The 14,835-nt window shown below is 41.5% G+C and overlaps 1 protein-coding gene across 1 annotated transcript in view; it reads right to left on the bottom strand.

Annotated features, from left to right (window-relative positions):
• LOC125460833 (structural maintenance of chromosomes protein 1B-like) overlaps positions 1-14,835 on the bottom strand; it is a 148,035-nt gene that overhangs the window by 43,311 nt on the left and 89,889 nt on the right. Inside the window, exons 21-22 of the mRNA XM_059652374.1 lie at positions 9,453-9,609; positions 8,634-8,788 (exon numbers count right to left, since the gene is read on the bottom strand). Of these exons, the coding sequence (XP_059508357.1) occupies positions 8,634-8,788; positions 9,453-9,609 (312 nt within the window). The remainder of the gene's footprint in view (positions 1-8,633; positions 8,789-9,452; positions 9,610-14,835) is intronic.

The raw sequence follows: 14,835 nt of genomic DNA, 5'->3' as shown, positions 1-14,835 counted from the left end.
GCCAGACCTGCTGCGCTTTTCCAGCAACTTTGTTTTTGTTCCTGATGTGCTAAAACAAATCTAGATTATTCAGACAATATTAGATGTTGAAACGTTAAACATGAGCAATGAATGATCTATCTCTAATCTTGTAATGCAGCAAGGAAGTTTAGACAAAGTGCAATTACCTGCCCACCATTATGGACTTCATTAGCAAGTGTAGAGAGGACTGCGCACCAAAGAAGTCAATCCATATGTTCCCCAACTGGAAACCTTGGATGAACTGGGAAATCCATTGCCTACTGAAGACCAGGTGTGCAACATTCAGGTCAGACGAATTGAACATTAAAGCAAATCCAGATATGACCTCCATAAAGCCATCAGGGATGCCAAGAAGTAATACTAGACTGAGTCAGAGACGCAAACTAACTACATAGACGCCTACCTTCTGTGGCAAGGCCTGCATGACTTAACAGGCTACGAAGTGAAGCAGAACAGAATCGTGGACAAAAATACATTCCTTCCCAAGGCGCTCAATGCATTTTATGCTTGGTTCAAACAGAAAATCAGCAAAATAGTGTCACCTGCCCTGACAGTCTTGGATGCACCTATACTCTCAGTCAGCGCTGCAGATGTGAGATTGGCCTTCTAGAGACTGAACCCACAGGAAGTGACTGGCTCAGATGGAGTGCCCGGTCATGCACTCAGATCATGTGTGGATCAGCTGGCAGGAGTATTCGCTGACGTCTTTAACCTTTCCTTACTATGATCTGAAGTCCCCAACTGCTTCAAGAAGACCATCATTCCAGTACCAAAGAAAACACATGCAACATGCCTCAATGACTACAGCCAGGTGGCTCTGACCTCTATTATTATGAAGTGCGTCAAGAGGTTAGTCATGACTCATATCAACTCTAGCCTCCCAGCATGTCTTGATCCCTTGCAATTTGCCTACCAGTGCAGTCACAATCTCCCTAGCCCTATGCTGATCACCGGAATATCTGAATGATAAGGATACTTACGTCAGGCTATTACTTATTGACCACAGCATGAACTTCAACACTATAATCCCAACCAAACTAATCTCCAGGCTCTGAGACCTGGGTCTCTGCTCTGATCTCTGCAACTGGATCCTCAAATTCGTGACCCACACACTGCAATCACTGAGGATAGGCAACAGCATATCCTCCATGACAATCTTCAACACCAGTGCACCTCAAGGCTGCATACTCAGGCCCTTACTGTACTCCCTGTACACTTGTGACTGTGGTCAAATTTTGTCTGAACTCCAATGTTCACTGATGACACCACCATTGCAGGCCGGATATCAAACAATTATGAGTCAGAACGCAGGATAGAGATAGAGTGCTTGTTGGTGTCAGTAAGGATAATAATCTGTTTCAACATCAAAAAAACTGAAGAGCTGATCATCAATTTCAGGAAGCAAGGAGGAAAGCACGCCCCTATCTACATCAATGGAGCTGAGATGGAAATGGTTGAGAGCATCAAGTCCCTGGGAGTGACGATCATCAGCAATCTATCCTGGACCACCCATGTTGATGTGATGATCAAGAAGACTAAGGAGATTAGGCTTGTCCATAAAGACTCTCACCAACTTTCATACATGCACCATAGAAAGCATTCTAGCTGGATGCATCATGACTTGGTGTGGCAACTGTTCTTCCCAGGACCATAAAAAACTACAGAGCTGTGAACACATCCCAGTCCATCACATAAGCCAACGTTCCAACCACTGACTGCATCTACACTTCTCACTGCCTTGGAAAAGCAGCCACATCAAAGACTCCTGCCACACCAGCTACAATCTTTTCTAACCTTTTCTGTCAGGTAAAAGATACAAAAGCTCAAACACATATACCAGCAGGTTCAGGAACAGATTTTTCCCCACTGTTATCAGATTCAATCAATCAATTCAAAAAATCAAATAGAAGTTAGGGAATCAGATTTCTGCTGAAAGTAAAATAGAACATAGTATAGTACAGGCCCTTTAGCTCATGATACTGTGCTGATCTATTATCCTACTAAGATCAAACTACCCTGCATATCCTACATTATTCTATCAACCATGAGCCTATCCAAAAGTCACTTAAAAGTCTCTGGAATATCTGACTCCACTACCATTGCCAACAGCACATTCCACATGACGACCACTCTCTGTGTAAAGAAACTACCCCTGACATCTCTCCATACCTTCCTCCAATCACCTTAAAATTATGCCCCCTTCTAACAGTCATTTCTGCCCTGCAAAACAATGATGGATGTTTGACAATATCTGAAAACCTATCAATTGCCAAAATGATTCAAGTTGGCCTTGGTTAAAACTTTTCTTTCTATTTATCTGTGTACGTGTTTGCTGACAAAAACGAGCATTTTATTTTGGAAACAGACTGAAGCACTACAGAGATAATGGGAACTGCAGATGCTGGAGAATTCCAAGATAATAAAATGTGAGGCTGGATGAGCTCTCTGATGAAGGGTCCAGGCCCGAAACGTCAGCTTTTGTGCTCCTGAGATGCTGCTTGGCCTGCTGTGTTCATCCAGCCTCACATTTTGTTATCTTGAAGCACTACAGAATTGGTCTTGTGTAGGCTGCAATTCTCCGAGTGGGGAGAGGCAAATGAAATGAATATCTGTCAGATTTGCATTTAGCATAGAAAATACTAACGTTGTTCACCACATGGAATATAGTTGGGGCACAAGCGAAATTTGGAATTTGTTAGGGTGCTTTGGGTGGGGTGTTGCAGTGGAAGCAGCTGAAAAATTTCCCCAGTTTGAAGCTAGAAGAAGAAAACTATTGTAGTCTTTGCAGGGCCTTGCGGCAGAAAGCAATCAACTTAACCAGTTAGCTTGAAAAGAACTTTATAGAGGCTGTGGGAGCAGACTGGGAAAAAGCACTCTATATATGCCCAAAGTCAGGACAAAAAGCTGAAAATTCCACAGTTTCTGTGAAACAAACTGGAGGACCACTTAGCCAAATGCAAATGGAAGGATTCCCACAGAATTTGTAGCTCAGGGAATAGCTAGAATGCTAATGAAAAGTAAAGGAAACCCTGATAGGCTGTTGTATAATTTTGGGTTGTTCCCAGGAAAGGTAAATAAATCCTCAAAATTTTGTAAGATAACTAAACACCTTCTTGGGGCAGTGGCAGAGGGAGACATTTAAGAATAGAGGCGAGTTTTTGGCATACCTCTTTATCAGGTAAAGTGCAAAGTTAGTGGTGTTTGCAATGATTCTCTTTAACAAGGTGAAATTGTGTGACACAGTTTAATTAAAAAACAAAGTGCTCGAGAATGTAGGTCTGACAGAATCTATGGAGTGCAAAACAGATCTGACACAGAGCCCAGCAGGCCAAGCAGCATCAGAGGAGCAGGAAAGTTTGACGTTTCAGGTCGGGACCCTTCTTCAAAACTCCAAAGACACCCTTCAGATGAAGAAGGTTCCTGACCCGAAAAGTCAAACTTTCCTGCTCCTCTGATGCTGCTTGGCCTGCTGCGTTCATCCAGCTTCACACCATGTTATCTCAGATTCTCCAGCATCGGCAGTTCCTACTATCTCTGACATAGAGTCCAACTACTCTGCCTTGGAAGTGACTGGAAAACAATGGCTTTCTATGCTTGTGACAAAAAGGGAGGAGAAAATGAAACAGAAGGTGAGGGTGGCCAGGGCAAAAGACAAACGAAGTGTTAACGGTGGTACAGAAACAATGGGAACACAAAATAGAAGTTAATAATAGGGCAACTGCAGAACTCCAAAGACACCTTTCAGGTGAAGAAGGGTCTAGGCCCCAAACATCATCCTTCTTGCTCCTCTGATGCTGCTTGGCCTGCTGTGTTCATCCAGCTCTATACCTTGTTATTTCAGGTGAAGCAGTGGGTTTACTTATACTTCTCTCAATCTAGTCTATCATATTCACTGCTCACAAATCACTGATGAGACAAAGTACAGACTGGATGACTCCTTTGTGTTTTTGGGATCCTGAAGGGGGAGGGGGAGCACCCCCAAGTCGTGGTCCACATTGGCACCAACGACATAGGTAGGAAGAGAGATGGGAATTTAAGGCAGAAATTCAGGGAGCTAGGATGGATGCTGAGAGCTAGGACAAACAGAGTTGTTGTCTCTGGTTTGTTGCCCGTGCCACATGCTAGTGAGGCGAGGAATAGGGAGAGAGAGGAGTTGAACATGTGGCTACAGGGATGGTGCAGGAGGGAGGGTTTTGGATTCTTGGATAATTGGGGCTCTTTCTGGGGTAGCTGGGACCTCTACAAGCAAGATGGTCTTCACCTGAACCAGAGGGGTACCGATATCCTTGGGGGGAAATTTGCTAAGGGTATTCGGGTGGGTTTAAAGTAATTCAGCAGGGAGATGGGAATCAAAATTGTAGTTCGAGGAAAGAAAAGGTTGAGAGTAGGGTGGTCTGAAAGAAAGTTTCAGGGACGCAAGATGGCACCGGCAAGCAAGAAGTTGGTTTAAAGTGTGTCTACTTCAATGCCAGGAGCATCCGGAATAAGGTGGGTAATCTTGCAGCATGGGTTAGTACCTGGGACTTCAATGTGGTGGCCATTTCAGAGACATGGATACAGCAAGGACAGGAATGGTTGTTGCAGGTTCTGGGATTTAGATGTTTCAGTAAGAACAGAGAAGATGGTAAAAGGGGGGGGAGGTGTGGCATTGTTGGTCAAGGACAGTATTACAGTTGCAGAAAGGATGTTTGGGGACTCGTCAACTGAGGTAGTATGGGCTGAGGTTAGAAGCAGGAAAGGAGAGGTCACCCTGTTGGGAGTTTTCTATAGGCCTCCGAATAGTTCCAGAGATGTAGAGGAAAGGATAGCAAAGATGATTCTCGATATGAGTGAGAGAGACAGGGTAGTTGTCATGGGGGACTTCAACTTTCCAAATATTGACTGGGAACACTATAGTTCGAGTACTATAGATGGGTCAGTTTTTGTCCAGTGTGTGCAGGAGGGCTTCCTGTCACAGTATGTAGATAGGCCAACAAGGGGCGAAGCCAAATGAGATTTGGTACTGGGTAATGAGCCCGGCCAGGTGATAGATTTGGAAGTAGGTGAGCACTTTGGTGATAGCGATCACAATTCTGTTATGTTTACTTTAGTGATGGAAAGGGATAGGTGTATACCACTGGGCAAGACTTATAGCTGGGGGAAAGGCAATTACAATGAGATTAGGCAAGATTTAGGGAGCATAAGATGGGGAAGGAAACTGCAGGGGATGGGCACATTAGAAATGTGAGCTTATTCAAGGAAAAGCTCCTGTGTGAACCTGTCAGCCAGGGAGGAAGCTGTAGAGTGCGGGGGCCATGGTTTACGAAGGAGGTGGAATCTCTGGTCAAGAGGAAGAAGGCGGCTTATGTTAGGATGAGATGTGAAGGCTCAGTTAGGGCACTTGAGGGCTACGAGGTAGACAGGAAAGACCTAAAGAGAGAGCTCAGAAGAGCCAGGAGACATGAGAAGTTGTTGGCGAATAGGATCACGGTAAACCCTAAGGCTTTCTATAGGTATTTAAGGAATAAAAGAATGACGAAAGTAAGATTAGGGCCAATCAAGGATAGTAGTGGGACGTTGTGTGTGGAGTCAGATGAGATAGAGGAAGCGCTAAATGAATATTTTTCAACAGTATTCACTCTAGAAAACGACAATGTTGTCGAGGAGAATACTGAGATACAGGCTACTAGACTAGGTGGAATTGAGGTTCACAAGGAAGAGGTATTAGAAATCCTACTGAGGGTGAAGATAGATAAGTCCCCTGGGCCGGATGGGATTTATCCTCGGATCCTCTGGGAAGCCAGGGAGGAGATTGCCGAGCCTTTGGCATTGATCTTTAACTCGTCATTGTCTACAAGAATAGTGCCAAATGACTGGAGGATAGCAAATGTGGTTCCCCTGTTCAAGAAGGGGAGTAGAGACAACCCTGCTAATTCCAGACCAGTGAGCCTTACCTCAGTTGTTGGTAAAGTGTTGGCAAAGGTTATCACGGATAGGATTTATAATCATCTAGAAAAGAATAAATTGATTAGGGATAGTCAGCACGGTTTTGTGAAGGGAAGGCCGTGCCTCACAAACCTTACTGAGTTCTTTGAGATGGTGACCAAACAGGTAGATGAGAGTAAACCGGTTGATGTGGTGCATATGGATTTCAGCAAGGCGTTCAATAAGGTTCCCCACAGTAGGCAATTGTACAAAATGCGGAGGAATGGAATTGTGGGAAATATAGCAGCTTGGATCGCAAATTGGCTTGCTGAAAGAAGACAGAGGGTGGTAGTTGATGGGAAATGTTCATCCTGGAGACCAGTTACTAGTGGTGTACCGCAAGGGTCGGTGTTGGGTCCACTGCTGTTTGTCATTTTTATAAATGACCTGGATGAGGGCGTAGAAGGATGGGTTAGTAAATTTGCAGATGACACTAAGGTTGGTGGAGTTGTAGACAGTGACGAAGGATGCTGTAGGTTGCAGAGAGACATAGATAAGCTGCAGAGCTGGGCTGAGAGGTGGCAAATGGAATTTAATGCAGACAAGTGCGAGGTGATGCACTTTGGTAGGAGTAACCAGAAGGCAAAATACTGGGCTAATGGTAAGATTCTTAGTAGTGTAGATGAGCAGAGAGATCTCGGTGTCCGTGAACATAGATCCTTGAAAGTTGCCACCCAGGATGACAGGGCTGTTAAGAAGGCATACAGTGTTTTAGCTTTTATTAATAGAGGGATCGAGTTCCGGAACCAAGAGGTTATGGTGAAGCTGTACAAAACTGTGGTACGGCCGCACTTGGAGTATTGCGTACAGTTCTGGTCACCGCATTATAAGAAGGATGTGGAAGCTTTGGAAAGGATGCAGAGGAGATTTACTAGGATGTTGCCTGGTATGGGGGGGAAGGTCTTACGAGGAAACGCTGAGGGACTTGAGGCTGTTTTCGTTAGAGAGAAGAAGGTTGAGAGGTGACTTAATTGAAACATATAAAATAATCAGAGGGTTAGATAGGGTGGATAGGGAGATCTTTTTTCCTAGGATGGTGACGGCGAGCACGAGGGGGCATAGCTTTAAATTGAGGGGTGAAAGATATAGGACAGATGTCAGAGGTAGTTTCTTTACTCAGAGAGTAGTAAGGGAATGGAACGCTTTGCCTGCAATGGTAGCAGATTCGCCAACTTTAGGTACATTTAAGTCATCACTGGATAAGCATATGGGCGTACATGGAATAGTGTAGGTTAGATGGGCTTGAGATTGGTATGACAGGTCGGCACAACATCGAGGGCCGAAGGGCCTGTACTGTGCTGTACATAGAACATTACAGCACAGTACAGGCCCTTCGGCCCTGTAATGTTCTATGTTTGTGGAACATCTCCATTCTGCCCTCGAGTAATCTCGGCCTTCCAGTGTTTGCTATTTTAATATACCATTCCACTACCATGCCACCATTTCTCTCCTGGGGCTGCTGCAGTGTTCCAGTGAAGCTCAATGCAACCTCAATGTTTGCTTGGGCACCCTGTAGGCTTTAGAACTCTGTCCTCTGTTTTTATGACACCTCCCTGCCGTGGTTTGTTTGTGTTTTCTTGACTTTTGCTGACAGTAAAGTTCTTCTACTCACACCTAACATTAACACCTATTTTGCATCTCAATCTATCCTTTACTACCATAACACTTTCTTTGTCTTTTACCATTGGAACCATCACCATCTATTTCATTCACTCTGCTCTCCTTTTGTTAAGAGCATAAAAACATCGCCTTCCACCCCTTCCAGTTTCAAAGAACAGTCACTGAACTTGAAACATTAATTCTGTTTCTCTCTACCCAGATCTACTGAGTTTCTCCAGCACTTTAAATTTCTATTTCAGATTAACAGCACCTGCAATGTTTTGTTTTTAATTCAAAAACAGAAAGTGCGAGAGAAATTCAGCAGATCTGGCAGCATTTGTGGAGAGAAAAACTCCAGATCTCCACCATTCATAGTTCTTTGTTCTGTTTTGTTTCTAATTGTCATTTAACTGCTTGTCCTTTGGACCTCTTTTGACATTAACAGCTCCTAATATGATCATGACACAATGAATATTAACAGCCAATTTGGGGCTTTGTGGCAAATTCTATGACCAAATATCTCAATTAAGTAAAACATCAGCATTCCTGTTTTAGCCCAGCTAGCTCACTAATGGAAACTGCAACCACTGGCCTATCAAACACCTGGTGTCTTAACATCAAGTAATCTCTCCCAGAAACCACTGCTTTAAAAGGAGAAGAAACCCTTGCACTGTTTACTTTAGCTTGGGTTAACAGTCTTCCTGCTTAGACTAGAAGATCTCTAAACACTCACTCAAACAACTTCATTCAGTTTTAAAGATTTGGGGGGAAAATGGCAATACATTGTAGTGAGATAATGCACCTGCTATTTTTGGTGATTCCATTTCACGTGAGCAGAGTTTTCCATCACTTGAATGAGTGAGTCGGACACAGTGAAATTTTACAAGTATTTCATAGAGCTTGTTCACCTCTTAACCCACACAAAAAGATCGTTATATTCATTATTTACATAAAATACAAATTAACTGAACTGAAACAAAAGGGTACAAAGCTGATTTTTTGGGACAAGAATCATGATACTGAAATTCCATTTTAAAAATATGATTTACCTGAGCACTGGTATTTTGACACATCATCTTGTAGATCTGATCAATTTTCACGGAGACATGCTCAAAGCACTGATTAAACAAATCGTATCTTCTTCTTTTGACAAATTCAAAATCCTGTCTGCATATTCTAGCTTTCTTTCTGCTTGTTTCAAATGCTGAGAAAGAACAGATATTCTAGATGGGAAAATTTAGACTAAAATGGATTGGAAAAAATGTAAACAATTTAATTTCTCATAAGCTTATTTTCTAGCTATTTCAAGGCTGTTTTCTCACATTGGGTTCATTTGTTGAAATGATTTTGCTGTAGATCAAATATTATTCGTCCAGTGAAATCCAGCATTCAAGCTGCCTTAAATGGGGGACATTGACGACTGACTTGGTTGGGTTTGTTTTACTCCCCAAATCTTCTCAGACACAGAATGCCTTTCTTGTTATTTAGTCATCATTCCCACTGTTACTATTTTACAGAATAACATACACTCTTCTCCCACCCTAGTGCACTTTTTCATTGGCTTGGTATTCCAGAGTCTTTTGTTCAATAGAGTCTAAGTCTGCCAAACCAAAGCACCATAATCAAACATCAGAAATTGACCAAATACAATGGCAGAAGACTAAAAAACAGGAAACACCTCATTAAGAGCACATACCTGTAATTAGAAAATAAATCTAATTCATTTAATTACTGTAAATCAGTAAGTGTTCTAAAATGAAGCTTTCAAGTAACCAATTTTCGACTGTAACTAAAGCAAAATTTCAATCATTTTGGGATGAAAGCCAGCAATTGCAAAGTCAGCTCAATACACCAAACATTGAACCTACCAGACAATGACTCTTGAAACTTATCCCATGTATTTTGTAGCTTTTCAACAGCTCTTAAATTTGGTGCAGCAGTTCTTTGTAAAATTGTCTCCTTTTCTTCCAATAGCTTATTCAATCTGTTCTCCTCCATCTCAATGTCCTTAAGAGATGTGAGGCCCTGAGGAAATTGATAAATTTATGTAGCTTGGGTTATGGTCTAAACAAAAATGCAAAATAATTGAAATCTAATTGCGAGAATTATACAGCAATTGGGAGTGTTGAAAAACCTTGAAATCAGATTTATTAAATTACTAAATTTAATAGACTTTAGTAGAAGTTATTTATTTATTGACCAATATAATACTACTACAAATGTTTAAGGTAGTATTTAACACATACCATAATATTAAATTGGGTGCCTTCACATTCCTTAGCATATGGATGTATACTAACAGAAAAAGTGTAAACACTCAAATTGGTACTTGTGGAGAGAGACACGATTAACTGTTAACTTTGTTATTCTCTCCACAAATGCTACTAGATCTGCTGAGTAAATGTTTCTGATAAGATACAAATAGAGAATTAGGTTCTGTCATTCAATAAGATCTATTTCATATCTTAGCCCACCCATCTTAACCCTCCACAATAACCCCTCAGCCTCTTATCAAGAATCTATCTACCTCTGCCTTAAAAAGAAATTCTAAATATTTATTACAAATTTTAAAACATCTCATTTTTAAAAGCCCACTCAGTAAATTTACGGTTCTTTAACTGCCTAATCCTTTACCAAACAAGCATTTGATTCAAGTGTAATGACAATATCTTATTAGCTTTCTGGGCTTCGATCGTGGACTGAAATGGGAAAACAGCTGGTTTAAGTGCAAGTAACTTGATATGTATTGTTCGTGCTGTTCACACAACTGCTTGTTCAAGCAGCAGCAGAAACCTTGTTGCAGATGAGCTGGAGCCAAGGGGTACGAATACAGCTTTGGCTGGCAACAAACAGCTGATTGATCTCTTGACCAGAGATCAGTTATCGATGACAAAGGCTTCTGCCTGGTAACAATTATGTGATTGGTTCTCAGGAAGCTAAACCCCTTAGCAGTGTGAAGCACAGAATCACACAGGACAGAAGATGGCCTTTGACCCATTGAGTTTGCATTGACAAAAATGTACTCTGAATATATACTCATCCCACTTTCCAGCCCTCGGCCAATAGCCTTGAATGTTATGACATTTCAAGTGCTCATCTGAGTACTTTATAAAGTTATGAGATTGTGCACCTCAACAACTCTCCTTGGTCGTGTTTTCCACCCTCCAAGAACCTAAAAGACCATAAGACACAGCAGTAGAATCAGGCCGCTTGGTCTATCGAGTCTGTTCCACCATCCGATCATGGTTGATATGTTTCTCACCCCTTTCTTCCATCTTGTTCCCATAATCTTTGATCCCTTTACTGATCAAGAACCAATCTGTCTCTGCCTTAAATATATTTATCAATTTACACACAGTTCTCCTACTGTGACCTAACCAAAGTCCTGCACACCTCCAACATAACCTCCCTCATCTTACAACTGAGGCAATGACAGAAAAAGGCAAGTGTCTTCAGGAATCTGTGAATAAGCACCCCAAGATTCCTTTGTTCCTCTGAGGCTCCTAGTATCATGCCTTTCATTGAGTGCTCCCTTGTCTTGTGTTTTCTTCCAAAGTGCATGACCTCACATCAATAGGGGTTAAATTCGACCTGCCACTGATCTGTCCATCTGAACAATCTGTTTATATCATCCTGTAATCCAGGGCCTTCTTCTTAACTGTCACCACAATGCCAATTTTCGTGTTGTCAGCAAGCTTACTTACCATTGTCCCCACACTTTCTTCTACCTTACTTATATGTATTGTAAACAATTTGGGTTCCAGCACTGATCCGTCTAGCACACCACTGGACATCAGCCTCCAGTCACACAAACAAACTTCTTTCACTATCCTCTTACCATTAAGTTACTTCTGGATTTTACTTGGCAAGTTCCCCTGCACCCATGTGCTTCCACCTTCTTTATCTGTCTTTCAGACCCAGTTTGACAGAAAGCACAGACCAGCTTTTTGTACTTAATTACTATTTGTTACAAGTAAATAGGCTGTAGCTACAGGTAAAGAATTGGGAGCCATTAGCTTACCATTCAGCTTACTTTTCAAAATTTTCAGCTTTAAGATGACTCCAAGAATAGGAAGGTTTGACTTCCAGCACACTACACCAGTGAAGCAATAATAGAAGTGCAAAATCTCTTATATAGACAAGCAACAGAATTTTTGTTACTTGTTTCTGGTATGTGGACTTTGCTGACTCAGCCAACTTTTAATTTTCCTTGAGAAAATGATTTTGAGTGGCTGACCTGACCTGTTGCAGAATTTGGATTGTAGGTTCACACACAATGCTGTCAGAAAGTTTGAGCATTTTGATCCTATGACAGTGAAAGAAGGGGCATAAAATTCCAAGTCAGGCTTTTGTATGGCTTGGAGAGAAACCTGTGGATAGTGGAGTTCAAATGCATCTATGGCCTTTATTCTCCCAAGTGATAGAGTTTGCATGATTGGAAGGTGCTATTGAGTTGCTATAGCGGTAGATAGTATCTGCTACACGTGTTGAAGGGAGTCAATCCTGAAGATGGTGAACGGAGTGCCAATCAAGCCAGCAGTTTTGTTCTGAATAGTACTGAGCTTCTAGAGTGCAGGTAGGAGCTGTAACATTGATGAGCCGGGTGAATTACTTACTTACAGAACTCCTGGCTGCTGACTGGCTTTGGTAGCCATAGTTTATTTATGTGGCCCTTCCAATTCACAACCTTGTCAATGGTAACATCCAAGACACTGACTGTACAGGATTCTAAGATGGTAGTGTAATTGAACATCATTGGGAGATGGTTAGAGTCCCACTTATTGGAGAGGGTCTTTGCCTGTCACTTTTACGATATGAATGTTGTCTAGACTTTCCTACATATGAACACACACTATTGATGCCAAAAAATGACTCATGGAAGCCTGGTTTTGAGTTATTAGATCAGTTGAAAACTATTCAAATTTGCACAGTGATAGTGCCAAAGGGCTGAATAAAGAAGAAACTTCATTTCCATAGACTGTGGTAGTCATTTTCCAATACGATCATGGAAAATGAAATTGTAGCTGATATACTGATGAGGATGTTCCCATAATACCTGTTACAGATACAATCCAACAACAATGTCCTTTACTACAGCTGGTTCAGTCAGTAATGGTGTTACTGAGCCAATCTTTCTTATGGAGACCGAACTCCTCCATCCTGAGAACATTCTCTGTCCTTTCCACCCTCTGAGTTTGTTCTGACAGATGTTTAACACTGATTATTAATTCATTAACCAACTTCAAGTGATGGAAGCAAGAGCAAGAGGAAAGACTTCATGGGGTTTGGAAGACTCTCAGGGCACCCCCTGCTGGCTGCTGTCACTTCCATTTCAAACAGTTTATAACCACATGAAGTAAACAATCAGATTATGAAATGACAGCCATCCTGCTATGAAAACTGAAAGTTGCAAAGTCAGTCATGGCAGTACTATTCCAGTAATGGTAGTCCTTAGGTTTGTGTCAAGTTTTTTTTTGTAACATCTCAGTTTGTTCAAAGGTTTGAAGGGCAGGGGTTATAAATGCTTTGACAGCTGCCAGTCCTTCTTGATATCTTTGACAGTTGCTTTTGATTGTTGCAATCAGCTTGACAGTTAGTGAACTTTATTGTGCAATAATGTCTACTTTTAACAATCCTCAGGGGCATCATCCCTCCCTCAAAGGACACCTGAACTTCCCCAACGCTCTTCTGGGGCCATATCCAAAGGATATTTTGTGGCTACTCAAATGCCTTGCTACTACCAGTTCTAATCTGAGCACAACACTCTTCACAAATCATCTGCTGATTTGTCTGGTCAAGACCTGCATGCATGAGACACAATCCATTCCTTGAAAATGGCAGGTACCCTGTTTGAGGGGGTGAGGCATCCAATTTTTGACCTCAGCCATTTTGCAATGAGGCTCTTCAGCTTTGTGAAAATCCAGTTGAAAAGAGTTTGTAAGTGAATATTGATAGTTTAAGTGTAAGGCAAAAAATTAGCAAAACAGTATTATGTGGAGTGATATAGTGTGAGGTTTTTCATTTTGACAGGAAGAATATGAAGTGGAATATTATTTAAATGGAGGAACGCTGCAGAATACTTCAGTACTGAGAAGCATGCATGTTCTTATATATGAATCACAATAGCTTAGCATGAAGATATGTGTAAGCACCTGTAATGCCGGCCTTTATTACAAGGGGGTAGAGTATATAAATAGAGGAATCTTGCTATAACTGTACAGGGCATTTGTGAGACTGCATCTAGAGCACTGTGTACAGTTTTGCTATCTTGACTTAATAAAAAGGATGTATTTGCAGTGGGAACAGTTCAGAAAATAAAAACACAAGAAACAGAAGAAGTAGGCTATTCAGCCGCTCAAGCATTCTCCATTTCTTAACAATATCATGGCTGAACTCACGATTCTTTTAAAATCTACTTTAAAATCTTCCTGACTTCTTGTCATTCAAAAATCTGACTATTTCAGGTCTGAATATTTACAATTACCCAGCCTCCACTACTCTCTATGGACTAGAATGTGAAACACCAGCAGCCCGGAGTGAAGAAACTGTTTATCCCTTCAGTCTTAATCCCTCCTCTCAACCTTAAATGGAGACCACTTATTTGGAAACCATGTCCCCTTTATGTAGATTTCACCTTGAGGGGTAAAATCTATCCTGTGAAATACTCTTAGAATCATGTTTGTTTCAACTGGATTACTTTTCTTTCTTAATTCTTAAACTGCTCAAACTTTGCTCAGAAGCCAAACACCTCATTTGCCTAAACAAAATCAGAAATTGCTGGAAAAACACAGCAGGTCTGGTAGCATCAGTAAAGAGAAAGCACAGTTAACGTTTCTGGTCCAGTGGCCCTTCCTCATATGCCAATATACCTTCCCTGGTTCAACAACTGGCTTCCTATTTTAATATTGAGTTTAATGGAAATACAGAAAAATCTCATATTTAAGATATGAGAGAAGAGATATGAGATAAGATATTGGAGAAGATACTGAGGGATAGGATCTATTCCCATTTGGAAGAAAATAGGCTTATCAGTGATAGGCAACATGGTTTTGTACAGGGAAGGTCATGTCTTACCAACTTAATAGAATTCTTTGAGGACGTGACAAAGTTGATTGATGAGGGAAAGGCTGTAGATGTCATATACATGGACTTCAGTAAGGCGTTTGATAAGGTTCCCCATGGCAGGCTGATGGAGAAAGCAAAGTCACATGGGGTCCAGGGTGTGCTAGCTAGATGGATAAAAAACTGGCC

Source organism: Stegostoma tigrinum, chromosome 18, assembly GCF_030684315.1.
Source record: "Stegostoma tigrinum isolate sSteTig4 chromosome 18, sSteTig4.hap1, whole genome shotgun sequence".
Lineage (NCBI taxonomy): Eukaryota > Metazoa > Chordata > Chondrichthyes > Orectolobiformes > Stegostomatidae > Stegostoma > Stegostoma tigrinum.
Note: the sequence above shows the minus strand (reverse complement) of the source record. Positions and strands in the feature narration are given on the sequence as shown.